The sequence below is a fragment of the Hyla sarda genome, chromosome 1 (assembly GCF_029499605.1).
Source record: "Hyla sarda isolate aHylSar1 chromosome 1, aHylSar1.hap1, whole genome shotgun sequence".
NCBI lineage: Eukaryota > Metazoa > Chordata > Amphibia > Anura > Hylidae > Hyla > Hyla sarda.
In genome coordinates, this window is record NC_079189.1 from 532,780,959 (window position 1) to 532,794,583 (window position 13,625).

At 43.1% G+C, this 13,625-nt stretch overlaps 1 protein-coding gene across 10 annotated transcripts in view; it reads right to left on the minus strand.

Annotated features, from left to right (window-relative positions):
* Positions 1-13,625, minus strand: part of ANKRD31 (ankyrin repeat domain 31) — a 556,774-nt gene that overhangs the window by 335,433 nt on the left and 207,716 nt on the right. For all 10 annotated transcript variants that reach the window (XM_056540136.1, XM_056540152.1, XM_056540124.1 and 7 more), the window contains one exon: positions 10,439-10,587. In XM_056540136.1, the coding sequence (XP_056396111.1) occupies positions 10,439-10,587 (149 nt within the window). The remainder of the gene's footprint in view (positions 1-10,438; positions 10,588-13,625) is intronic.

Consider the following 13,625-nt stretch of genomic DNA (forward strand, 5'->3'; position numbering starts at 1 on the left):
CCTATGGGAGCTATAACATTGCAAAAAAAAAAAGTGAAAAAAAAGTGAATAAAGATAATTTAACCCCTTCCCTAATAAAAGTTTGAATCCACCCCCCTTTTCCCAATTCAAACAAAAAAAAACCTGTAAATAAAAATAAACGTTTGTGGTATTGCCATGTACAGAAATGTCCGAATTATAAAAATATATCAATAATTAAACCGCACGGTCAATGGCGTACACGCAAAAAAATTCCAAAGTCCAAAATAACGTATTTTTGGTCACTTTTCATACCATAAAAAAGGAATAAAAAGCCATCAAAAAGTACGATCAAAACAAAAATGGTACCGATTAAAACTTCAGATCACGGCGCAAAAAATGAGCCCTCATACCACCCCATACGTGAAAAAAAAAAAAAGTTAAAAGGGGTCAGAAGAGGACAATTTTAAATGTATTAATTTTCGTGCATGTACTTATGATTTTTTCCAAAAGTACGGCAAAATCAAATCTATATAAGTAGGGTATAATTTTAATCATATAGAGGTACAGAATAAAGATAAAGTGTCATTTTTACTGAAAAACAAACGGCGTAGAAAGGGAAGCCCCCCAAATTTACAGAATGGTACTTTTTCTTAAATTTTGTCGCACAATGATTTTTTTCCATTTCCTGTAGATTTTTGGATAAAATGACTGATGTCATTACAAAGGAGAATTGGTGGCACAAAAATAAGCAATCATATGGATTTTTAGGTGCAAAATTTAAAGAGTTATAATTTTTAAAAGGTAAGGAGGAAAAAATGAAAGTGCACAAATAGAAAAACGCTTGGTCCTTAAGGGGTTAATCCAATTCAGTACATTACATGATGTGTTACCAGTACTGGCCCGGCCTTTTCCTTCGTATATACAGAACTAAAGAACCCCTTCAGTAGCTCCGTTCAGTAACAAAATCTTCTTGGGAGCAGGCTGGATTAGACACATGTGTTGCAGAAGCAGATTTGGATTAACCTCTTAAGGACCCATGACGTACCGCTACGTCATGACACCCTGGGTCTTAAGGACCCATGACGTACCGCTACGTCCGTGGGAATTCTGGTCCCCACCAGCAGGCACCCCGCGCAACTGCCCAGGGGGGGTCATCAGACCCCCCCATGTCGGTGTTCGCTGAAATTCGCCGGTGAATTCACACTGGCGATTTGCGGCTATTCCGGGTCATTCGGGTCTATGGTGACCCAGAAAATAAGGGGGATCGGGGTTGTCCAAGACACCCACGATCCCCCTGAAGGGATAGGAGTGAGGTGGCAGGGGTGCCACCCCTCCTATTGGTCGTCTAGAAGCGACGACGAATAGCAGATCGTGGGCGGGAGGGTTAACTTTCGGTTTCCCCGTTCTGCCCAACCACAATAGGCGGGACAGAACGGGGAAACCGAGGAGGACCGGCGCCGGTGGTCAACTTACCCATTGGCGGCAGCGACGATCGGTGGCGGAGATCCGCAGCAGAAGAGGACGGCGATTCCGGCTCCCTGGATCCTATGGAAGCCGGTGAGTTGCCCAGCAACATCTGGAGGGCTACAGTTTGAGACCACTATACAGTGGTCTCTAAACTGTAGCCCTCCAGATGTTGCAAAACTACAGCTCCCAGCATGCCCAGACAGCTGTTTGGGCATGCTGGGATTTGTAGTTTTGCACCATCTGGAGGGATACAGTTTAGAGACCATTGCACAGTGATCTCCAAACTGTGGCCCTCCAGATGTTGCAAAACTACAACTCCCAGCATGCCTAGACAGCTCTTTGTGCATGCTGGGATTTGTAGTTTTGCAACATCTGGAGGGCCACAGTTTGGAGATCACTGTGTAATGGTCTCTAAACTGTATCCCTCCAGATGTTGCAAAACTACAAATCCCAGCATGCCCAAACAGCTGTCTCGGCATGCTGGGAGTTGTAGTTGCGTACCTCCAGCTGTTGCCTAACTACATCTCCCAGCATGCCCTTCTGCGATCAGTACATGCTGGGAGTTATAGTTTTGCAACAGCTGGAGGCAAAGGGGTTGGAATCACTGAGTTAGGAAACAGAACCTAACTGAAGGTTTTCACACCAGTGTGCCTCCAGCTGTTGCAAATGTACAACTCCCAGCATGCACGGTCTGTCAGTGCATGCTGGGAATTGTAGTTTTGAAACAGCTGGAGGTTTGCCCCCATGTGAATGTACAGGGTACATTCACACTGGCAGGTTTACGGTAAGTTTCCTGCTTGAAGTTTTAGCTGCGGCAAATTTTCGCTGCAACGCAAACTCCTAGCGGGAAACTCACTGTAAACCTCCGCCAGTGCGAATGTACCCTAAAAACACTACACTATACTACACTAACACAAAATAAATGGTAAAACACTACATAAACACCCCCTTACACTGTCCCCCCCAATAAAAAAGAAAAACGTATTGTACGGCAGTGTTTCCAAAACGGAGCCTCCAGCTGTTGCAAAACAACTCCCAGCATTTCCGGAAAGCCACTGACTGTCCAGGCATGCTGGGAGTTTAGCAACAGCTGGAGGCACCCTGTTTGGGAATCACTGGCATAGAATACCCCTATGTCCACCCATATGCAATCCTTAATTTAGTCCTCAAATGCGCATGGCGCTCTCAGTCATATTTCAAGGAAACAATTTAGGGCCACATATGGGGTATTTCCGTACTTGGGAAAAATTGCACTACAAATTTTGGGGGTCTTTTTCTACTTTTATCCCTTATGAAAAGGAAAAGTTGGGGGCTACACCAGCCTGTTAGTGTAAAAAAAAAAAAAAAAAAAAATACATTTTACACTAACATGCTGGTGTTGTCCCATACTTTTTATTTTCACAAGCGGTAAAAGGAAAAAAAGACCCCCAAAATGTGTAAAGCAATTTCTCCTGAGTACGGAAATACCCCATATGTGGGCGGAAAATGCTCTGCGGGCGCACAATAAGGCTCAGGAGTGAGTGCACTTTGTACATTTGAGGCCTAAATTGGTGATTTGCACAGGGGTGGCTGATTTTACAGCGGTTCTGACATAAACGCAAAAAAATAAATACCCATTTTGAAAACTACACCCCTCATGGAACGTAACAAGGGGTATAGTGAGCCTTAACACCCCATAGGTGTTTAATGAAAATTCTTCAAAAATGGAAAAATGAAAAAAAAAAATTACTAAATTGCTGGTGTTACCCTAAATTTTTCATTTTTACAAGGGTAAATAGGCTTTTTTCCTATTTTCCCTGGTGAAAATGAAAAATTTAGGGTAACACCAGCATTTTAGTGAACATTTGCAACCCCATTTCTTCTGAGTAAGAACATAACCCATGTGTGGACGTAAAGTGCTCTGCTGGCGCACTACAATGCTCAGAAGAGGAGGAGCGCCATTGAGCTTTTGGAAAGAAAATTTGTCAGGGGCCATGTGCGTTTACAAAGCCCCCCGTGGTTCCAGAACAGTGGACCCCCCGCCACATGTGACCCCATTTCGGACACTACACCCCTCACAGAATTAAATAAGGGGTGCAGTGAGTATTTACACCCCACTGGCGTTTGACAGATCTTTGGAACAGTGGGCTGTGCAAATGAAAAATTACACCTGTGGGGCGTAAATGCTCACTGTACCACTTAATACATTACATGAGGGGTGTAGTTTCCAAAATGGGGTCACATGTGGGGGGGTCCATTGTTCTGGCACTATGGGGGCTTTGTAAACACACGTGGCCTTCAATTCTGGACAAATTTTCTCTCCAAAAGCCCAATGGCGCTCCCTCTCTTCTGCGCATTGTAGTGCGCCAGCAGATCACTTGTCGTCCACAGATGGGGTATTTTCACACTCAGAAGAAATGGGGTTACAAATTTTTGGGGTCGTTTTCTTCTATTACCCCTTGTAAAAATGTAAAATTTGGGGAAAAACCAGCATTTTAGTTAAAAAAATTTTTTTTTCATTTACACATCCAACTTTAACAAAAAGTAGTCAAACACCTGTGAGGTGTTCACTATACCTTGAGGGGTGTAGTTCCTTGAGGGGTGTAGTTCCTTGAGGGGTGTAGTTTCCAAAATAGTATGCCATGTGTTTATTTATTTTTATTTTTTTTTGCTGTTCTGGCACCATAGGGGCTTCCTAAATGCGACATGCCCCCCAAACCATTTAAGCAAAATTTGCTTTCCAAAAGCCAAATGTGACTGCTTCTCTTCTGAGCATTGTAGTGCGCCAGCAGAGCACTTGAAGTCCACATATGAGGTATTTCCATACTCAGAAGAGATGGGGTTACAAATTTTGGGAGGCATTTTCTCCTATTACCCCTTTTAAAAAAATTTAATTTGAGGGAAAACACGCATTTTAGTGAAAAAAAATCATTTACACATCCAACTTTAACGAAAAGTCGTCAAACACCTGTGGGGTGTTAAGGCTCACTGTACCCCTTGTTACGTTCCTTGAGGGGTGTAGTTTCCAAAATAGTATGCCATGTGTTTTTTTTATGCTGTTCTGGCACGATAGGGGCTTCTTAAATGTGACATGCCCCCCGAAAACCATTTCAGAAAAGCTCACTCTCCAAAATCCCACTTTCGCTCCTTCCCTTCTGAGCCCTCTAGTGCACCCGCCGAACACTTGACATACACATATGAGGTATTTCCTTACTCGAGAGAAATTGGGTTACACATTTTAGGAAGATTTCTCTCCTTTTACCCCTTGTAAAAATTCAAAAACTGGGTCTACAAGAACATGCCAGTATAAAAAATTAAGATTTAGAATTTTCTCCTTCAATTTGCTGCTATTCCTGTGAAACACCTAAAGGTTTAACAAACCTTTGAATATCATTTTGAATACTTTGAGGGGTACAGTTTTTATAATGGGGTCATTTATGGGGTATTTCTAATATGAAGGCCCTTTAAATCCATTTCAAAACTGAACTGGTCCCTGAAAAATTTCGATTTAGAAAATTTTGTGAAAATTGCTGCTGAACTTTGAAGCCCTCTGATGTCTTACAAAAGTAAAAACATGTCAACTTCATGATGCAAACATAAAGTAGACATAATTTATATGTGAATCAATATATAATTTATTTGGAATATTCATTTTCCTTATAAGCAGAGAGCTTCAAAGTAAAAAAAAATGTCAAATTTTCAGTTTTTTTCCCAAAAAAATTGAATTTTTCACCAAGAAAGGATCTCGGAATCAGAATGAAAGGAAAAAGCATCCCAGAGTTATTAATGCTTAAAGTGACAGTGGTCAGAGTGCTAAAAATGGCCGGGTCCTAAACTGAAAATTGGCTGGGTCCTTAACCCCCTAAGGACCAAGGACGTACCGGTACGTCCTTGGTCCTGCTCTTCTGATATAACGCGGGGTTGCACAGTAACCCCGCGTCATATCACGGCGGGTCCGGTGTCATAGTGAAGCCGGGACCCGCCTCTAATAGCGCGCAGCGCCGATCGCGGCGCCGTACGCTATTAACCCTTTAGCCGCGCGCTCAGAGCTGAGCCGCGCGGCTAAAAGTGAAAGTGAAAGTTCCCGGCTAGCTCAGTCGGGCTGTTCGGGATAGCCGCGGCTAATCGCGGCATCCCGAACAGCTGACAGGACAGCGGGAGGGCCCCTTCCTGCCTCCTCGCTGTCCGATCGCCGAATGACTGCTCAGTGCCTGAGATCCAGGCATGAGCAGTCATGCGGCAGAATCGTTGATCACTGGTTTCTTATGAGAAACCAGTGATCAACATAGAAGATCAGTGTGTGCAGTGTTATAGGTCCCTATGGGACCTATAACACTGCAAAAAAAAAGTGGAAAAAAAAGTGAATAAAGATCATTTAACTCCTCCCCTATTAAAAGTTTGAATCACTCCCCCTTTTCCAATAAAAAAAAAACAGTGTAAATAAAAATAAACATATATGGTATCACCGCGTGCGGAAATGTCCGAATTATAAAAATATATCATTAATTAAACCGCTCGGTCAATGGCGTGCGCGCAAAAAAATTTCAAAGTCCAAAATAGTGCATTTTTGGTCACTTTTTATATAATTTAAAAATGAATAAAAAGCGATCAATAAGTCCTATCAATGCAAAAATGGTACCGTTAAAAACTTCAGATCACGGCGCAAAAAATGAGCCCTCATACCGCCCCATACACGGAAAAATAAAAAGTTATAGGGATCAGAAGATGACAATTTTAAACGTATTAATTTTCCTGCATGTAGTTATGATTTTTTCCAGAAGTCCGACAAAATGAAACCTATATAAGTAGGGTATCATTTTAATCGTATGGACCTACAGAATAAATATCAGGTGTCATTTTTACCGAAAAATGTACTACGTAGAAACGGAAGCCCCCAAAAGTTACAAAACAGCGTATTTTTTTCAATTTTGTCGCACAATGATTTTTCTTCCCGCTTCACCGTAGATTTTTGGGCAAAATGACTGACGTCATTACAAAGTAGAATTGGTGGCGCAAAAAATAAGCCATCATATGGATTTTTAGGTGCAAATTTGAAAGAGTTATGATTTTTTTAAAGGCAATGAGCAAAAAACGAAAATGCAAAAACGGAAAAACCCCCGGTCCTTAAGGGGTTAAAGCATAACTGTCATTAGTAAGAAAAAAAAAATTCTTACATCAGCGTAGTAATGTGCCCTAAGACTTGTATGCATAATAATATACTTGTGTTAATATGTAGAATATCTTTTGATTTATGTATTACTGTATTTCTCAATTTCTCTGAAAGGCTGGGGGCATTTCCCCTGGAGTATGATGAGCGCTTCTCCTCCCCCCTCCTGTCATGAGGTCTGCACAAACATTTTTATATTTGCAAAGCATATGGCTTAGATGCATGCTCTACATAACTCTAATGAAGCCATGTGAAACTAAAAGGTGCAAGGACAGAAGAAAAACCTAAATTTTGGCCCAAAAAATAAAGGTTTTTAAATTTTCACTGCTTTGTGCATGCTTTTTAAAACCCTAAAGCAGCCATGTGAAACCTATATGGTGCAAATACACAAGAAATAAGTTCATAAGATGACCAAAAAGAAACCAATCTGCATATAAATAATAGTTTAGCACCTAGTATTGCTTGTCACTGTGCATGTAAATGCTTCTCTTCTTAAAGTCTGCAAGCTGTCTGGATCTTGTATGTGCTCTGAGGCACTGCATGAAGATAACCACACCTTCCTCCTCCTCCCCTCAGATATTTTGGTCCTTTTCTTTGATGAACCAAAAAGGCTGGATTTGCAGGGTTCGTTTGCAAAATTAGAAAGACAGAGACCCCTAGTGGCCTTTTTTTAAACCCTTTTTTCACATCTGTAGCAATTACATTTTTTAATGGAGTATAATTAGGAAAATGCTTAGTTTTTAAGGAAGTATCAAATGGAAAAAAGTTGTTTCTAACAACAGAAGCGCATCCACGCAGGGCTCTAGTAGGAGTGGATTAGATTAAGGTCATGTGGCCCTGTGACATATCAACCATTAGTCGTCATAACCAGTGACCATCAATGAAGGAAATGAACACATGACCAGCTGGAAGTGCAGAGAAATTACACTTCTGAGTACCAGAAGCCATGATGGAATGTTCTAGTTCAGTTGTCAACTATTACAATTTTGCCCATGTGGATCACCCAGCTGTTCTGCTGTCCAAGTCTGCATTTATTTAACAGTTTAGGGCTCGTTCACACAGCCGTCTGCCCCCGTAAATTTATGCCTGTTCTGTAATCCGTTTGATATTTTTTAAACGGGTTGCAAACGGCTGTAAAATAATTCCATTGATGTCAATGGGATTTTTTTTACAATCCTTTATCACCCGTTTCCTTCCTGTTCCATTTTTTTTGACGGGGAAAAAACGTTGCATGCAGTATTTTTTCTTCTGTCAAAAATAACGGCATAGAAATGGATATTAAAAATTTTACATTGAAGTCTATGGCAAACGGATGAGCATATAATGTCATCCGTTTTCACCCAGTTTTTAATATCCATTTTTCAACCATTATTACTTCTGAAGGAGTGAAATCAGCAAACTCTTGCTGTGCTGTGGGATTACTACTACTCCCATCATGAAACAGACTTGTTTCCTTGATGGTAGTAGTAGTTTCCATGTTGCGGGAGTCTGGGGAGGCTAGATTAATGCTTGTACTACCTCCATCATGGAACAGGGGCTGAGGGATTGATCGTACTGGGTCTCACGTCTGAGACCACATGCGATCAAAAGTTACAGTGACCCCCCGACCTACGATGGCCCCAACATACGATCATTTCAACATACAATGGCCCATCGCATGTTGAAGGCAGCATCAACATATGATGCTTTTGTTTGTCGGGGCCATAGCATAAACGGCTATCCGGCAGCGCAGACTGCTTCAGCTGCTGCCGGATAGCCGTTTACGGTGCCCCGTGTGCTCCGGTGATGGTCTCTTACCTGTCCCCGGCGCTCCGGACCGTCCTCTTCGGGATTCCCTGCATCGCCGTGGCTCTCCATCGTCGTCATCACGTCGCTGCGCACGACCGTTCCGTCATCCAATAGGAGCGGCGTGCGTAGCGACGTGATGACGGCAATAAGGAACGACGATCCTGGGCAGTGGATACGCTCTGGAGCGGTGGGGACACCACGGGGACGCGGTGACAGGGATGGGCGGCGACATCCAGGGCAGCGATGATGGTCCGGAGCGGCGGGGACAGGTGAGTATACCTTCCTATATTTAACATTACACGGATCCCTCAACATACAATGGTTTCAACAAACAATGGTTCATTTGGAACGAATTACGATTGTATGTTGAGGGACCACTGTATTAACCAGGGGAGTGGGCAGAATGGTCTGCAACCCTGCGATGTAGATCGTGTGTGTGTTTTACATTCATCTTCAAATAACCCGGCGGGAGCCCTGAATGGCCAGCACCGAGGGGCCATTCAGGGCTCCCTGCGGGGTTTTAAAGGTCATTATTACAAGGATTGTAATGTTGCACTACATTGCGCTGCCTTCCCCGGCTGCCCTGATACACTGCAGGAGGGCAAGATCTATAGGTAGCGCAGCAGTGGGCAATATACATAGCTAGCACAGTGGGGGGCCAGACATACAGTGCTATATGTATAAGGCCCCCCCACTGCGCTAGCTATGTATAATGCCCCCCGCTGCGCTTACATAGGTCCCCTCAGTGAGCGCATACATAAATCCCTCGCAGCGCTATCTGTGAATAGAATACTATCAGCAGCACATCATGGTGCTGGCGGGGAAAGGCAGCGCAATGCTGCCCACTGCCCGGCCAGCAGATGCGCTGCTGATAGCATGCTATTCACAGATAGCGCTGCGAGGAACATACAGTATGTGTATAGAAGCGCTGCAGGGGGACAGATATATAGAGACATATAACTGTCCTCCTGCAGCGCTTCTATACACATATGTCCCTGGCAGCGCTATCTGTGAATAGCATGTTATCAGCAGCGCATGATGTGCTGCTGATAGTATTCTATTCACAGATAGAACTGCAAGGGATTTATGTATACTCTTGCTGGGGGGACATATGTAAGCGCAGTGGGGGGCAATATACATAGCTAGCGCAGCAGGGGGGCATTATACATAGCTAGCGCAGCGGGGGCATTATACATATAGTGCTATATGTTTGGCCCCCCACTGCGCTAGCTATGTATATTGCCCACTGCTGCACTACCTATAGATCTTACCCTCCTGCAGCACATAAGGGCATCCAGGGAACGCAGCGCAATGTAGTGCAACATTACAATCCTCGCTAATGACTTTAGAAACCCAGCTGAGAGCCCTGAATAGCCCCTCGGCCATTCAGGGCTCCCAGTGGGGTATTTTAAAATGAAAGTAAAACACGCACATGATCTACATCGCAGGGTTGCAGACCATGCCACCCACTCCCCTGGTTAATAATTTCTGATCACATTGGGTCTCAGAAGTGAGACCCGGTGCGATCAATCCCTCAGCCCCTGTACCACAACCGCCATCATGGAACAGACTTTGTTCCATGATGGGGGTAGTAGTACAAGCACTAATCTAGCCTCCCAGCCGCCTGCAGATTCCCGCAGCCAGGGAACTACTACTCTGATAATGAAACGAAGTCTGTTCCATGATGGGAGTCGTAGTAGTCCCGGCTGCAGTAGTCTGGAGACAGCTGATACTAACGGATGAAAAACTGATGCAAACAGATGCCACTAAATAGCATCCCTTTGCATCAGTTTTCACCCGTTAATAGAATGATCCGTTTAGGAGGCAATAACGGACAAAATCTAGACGGGGAGGAACGGCTGTGTGAATCTAGCCTTACTGGGGCATTTATTTACACATACTTTTGGTCATAATTTAAAATATAAAATACATAAAGTACAGATACAAACACACACACACACACACATATATATATATATATATATATATATATATATATATATATATGTTTTTATTCCTTACATGTAGGAAATTTGACATAAGACAAATATAGTAATATTGTAATATTTTCCTTACTTGAAGTCTTGAGGTGATTTCTGTATGACTGATTTTTCTTCCCCATTAGCAAGATGGCTACAAATACTGGGAATACAGCTGACATTTTTAAACAGGAAAGGTGGATCTATGTTTCTTTCCTCAGCCACAAAGTTTTCTTCCAGTATATTCTATGGATGCATGATGTATATAAATATGTGAATAAACAAAAGTAAAAAAGTAAATAAGCAATGTGATAAATCATTAAGTAGAAAAACAAACATTGCAAATAAGCAACAGTTCTAGAATAAACTTCTAAAAAATATCTTTATTCTGTATAAGGTTTAACATTATAGAACATGTAATTGAGAAAACTGTTGTCTAATAAAATGATTTTGAATGTCATGAGGATATTATGGGACAACATGGGGGAAATTTATTAAAACAGGTTGTGGTCAGCCAGTTTGTTTAACCTGTTTTCTGGTTAGAATTTTGTCTGTCATTGCTCCAAAGTTATCTTTTTGTTGAAAGGCATCTGGTTGTGTCAGCTAAATGTGCCTTTTTGAACAGTCACACATACTAAATACATTATCACAACAAAATCCCTAACCAAAGGCAACCATAGAAATCTTCCATATAAAAAGTCACAACTTCTGGCTCAAAAAATGGCTCCATCAAACCATTGCGACAAAAAAAACAACAACCTTCAGACATAATGATATATTCCCCCGAGAGTATGCCTGTTCCTTAGTATTGCATGATTCTGTCCTTTGTTATGAGAACAGAAAGAATAGGTTCACATTTAGGAAGCCCCGGACAGAAAAATTCCAGAATTCCTGACCGTGCGGACATTGCCGTCCTCATAGATGGCAATGTCTGCGGAGAAGATTCCGCCTAAAGGATGAACAAGCTAAAAAAGAAATACACCTGAAAAAACAGTGTGAACCTTGCCTAAATGTGGTTTTACACAGCATTTTTGGAAAAACGTCACTGAAAAATTTCACTGCAGCTTTTAATTAAACAAGTACAGTGACCCCCCCCCCCCCCCCGACATACGATCATTTCAACATACTATGGCCTCTCAGAGGCCATCGCATGTTGAAGGCAGCATCAACATACGATGCTTTTGTATGTCGGGGCCATCGCATAAACAGCTATCCGCCAGCTCAGACTGCTTCAGCTGCCACCGGATAGCCGTTTACGGTGCCCCGTGTGGTCCGCTGACGATTACTTACCTGCTGTCAGGGCTTCGGCGCGTCCTCTTCGGGATCCCGTGCATCGTCGGCGCTCTCCATCGTCGTCATCACGTTGCTGCGCATGCCATCCCGTCATCCAATAGGAGCAGCGTGTGTAGGGACGTGATGGTGGCGACGGAGAACGAGGATGCTGGGGAAGCAGAGGCCTTGCCGGAGCGTCGGGGACACCCCGGGGACGCGGCGACAGCGATGGAAGGCGATATCCAGGGCTGCGGTGATGAGCGGTGATGGTCCGGAGCGACGAGGACACGTGAGTATAAACTCCAATACAAGTGGTCTTCAACCTGCGGACCTCCAGATGTTGCAAAGCTACAACTCCCAGCATGCCCAGACAGCCGATGGCTGTCCGGGCATGCTGGGTGTTGTAGTTTTGCAACATCTGGAGGTCCGCAGGTTGTAGACCACTGTCCTATACTTTACATTGCACGGATCCCTCAACATAGGGGTTTCAACAAACAATGGTAGTTTTGCAAATGTAGTTTTGCAACATCTGGAGGTCCGCAGGTTGTAGACCACTGTCCTATACTTTACATTGCACGGATCCCTCAACATAGATGGTTTCAACAAACGATGGTCCATTTGGAACGGATTACCATCGTATGTTGAGTGACCACTGTATTAGAAATATAAGGCATACACTTTGAAAATGTGCAGATTTCAACAAATTTGTTGTGGTTATTCCCTGCTGAACTGGAGAACAAATTCACCAGAAAATCATGTTATTGCAGATTATGTTTTAGATTATCAACACATCTACAGCAAAATGATGAAAAAAATACTCACCTCCCCTGTTGTCCCTTTTCTAACCCTCTCCATCCAGTCTCCAGAGATGAAACGTGTCAAAATCTGACCACTGCAGCCAATAACCACCTGCAGCAGTCACACAATGACTGGAGGCTATGTCAAGGAATGTTTGCCATGGGAGCAACAAGGAAAGTAAGAATAATATTTTTTTATGTATTCTTCAGTAAAATCTATGAAAGAAAATGCATAAAATCTACACAGAAATTATCGCTGCCAACAACATAGCTAAGCCTGATTATCACCGAGTGTGGATTTAGTTGATATCTAAAGCAACTTGCCAATTATATTCTCATCAGGAAAGCTTTCATCTTTATTCATTTTACTGACATTAACATATATTAGGCCTATCAAGAAAGATCACAAACAATTTAATAGTAAATTCAACAGTGATCATAAGCAGATACCTGACTCAGTATTTACAGATGAGAGTGGATCTCTCTATATGGGGCCCCGGCTCGCTGGTCAGATATCGCGTGTTGACCACCGCACGAAGCGACGGCCGACACGCCCCCTCAATACATCGCTATGGCAGAGCCGGAGATTGCCGAAGGCAGCGCTCTGGCTCTGCCATAGAGTTGTATTGAGGGGGCGTGTCAGCCGCCGCTTTGTGTGGTGGTCAACACGCCCCTTTCCCGTGGGCTGCCGGGGCCCCATACAGGAGATCGCGGGGGGCCCCAGCGGTCGGACCCCCCGCGATCTTAACCTTATCCCCTATCCTTAGGATAGGGGATACATTTTTCACCACTGGACTACCTCTTTAATTTCTGGCAAATTAGAACGTATTAGAAATGTAACATGTGAGAGTGTGTATGTTTGCACTGTATTCACTGTACCTTATCAGTGTTCTGTATGTAGAGTCCATTTTCTAGTTTTTTATATTTACCACTCTCATCTGTAAATAGAGAGTGAGGTATCTGCTTATGATCACTGTTGAATTTACTAATAAATTGTTTGTGATCTTTCTTGATAGTGGTTCGATCTCTGTCTCTATGTACTTTTTTGCATGGAATTTATTGCAGCAAACACCATAGAGTTCAGCTCACCGCTACTATCTGCAGGCATTTCATGAAACGACAGGTCATCTATTACATCTGTTATTTGTGTGAAGCTGTCTGAATCCCTTGATACCTGGAGGAACTCGCCAATGATCATATCATCAGGAAAGCTTC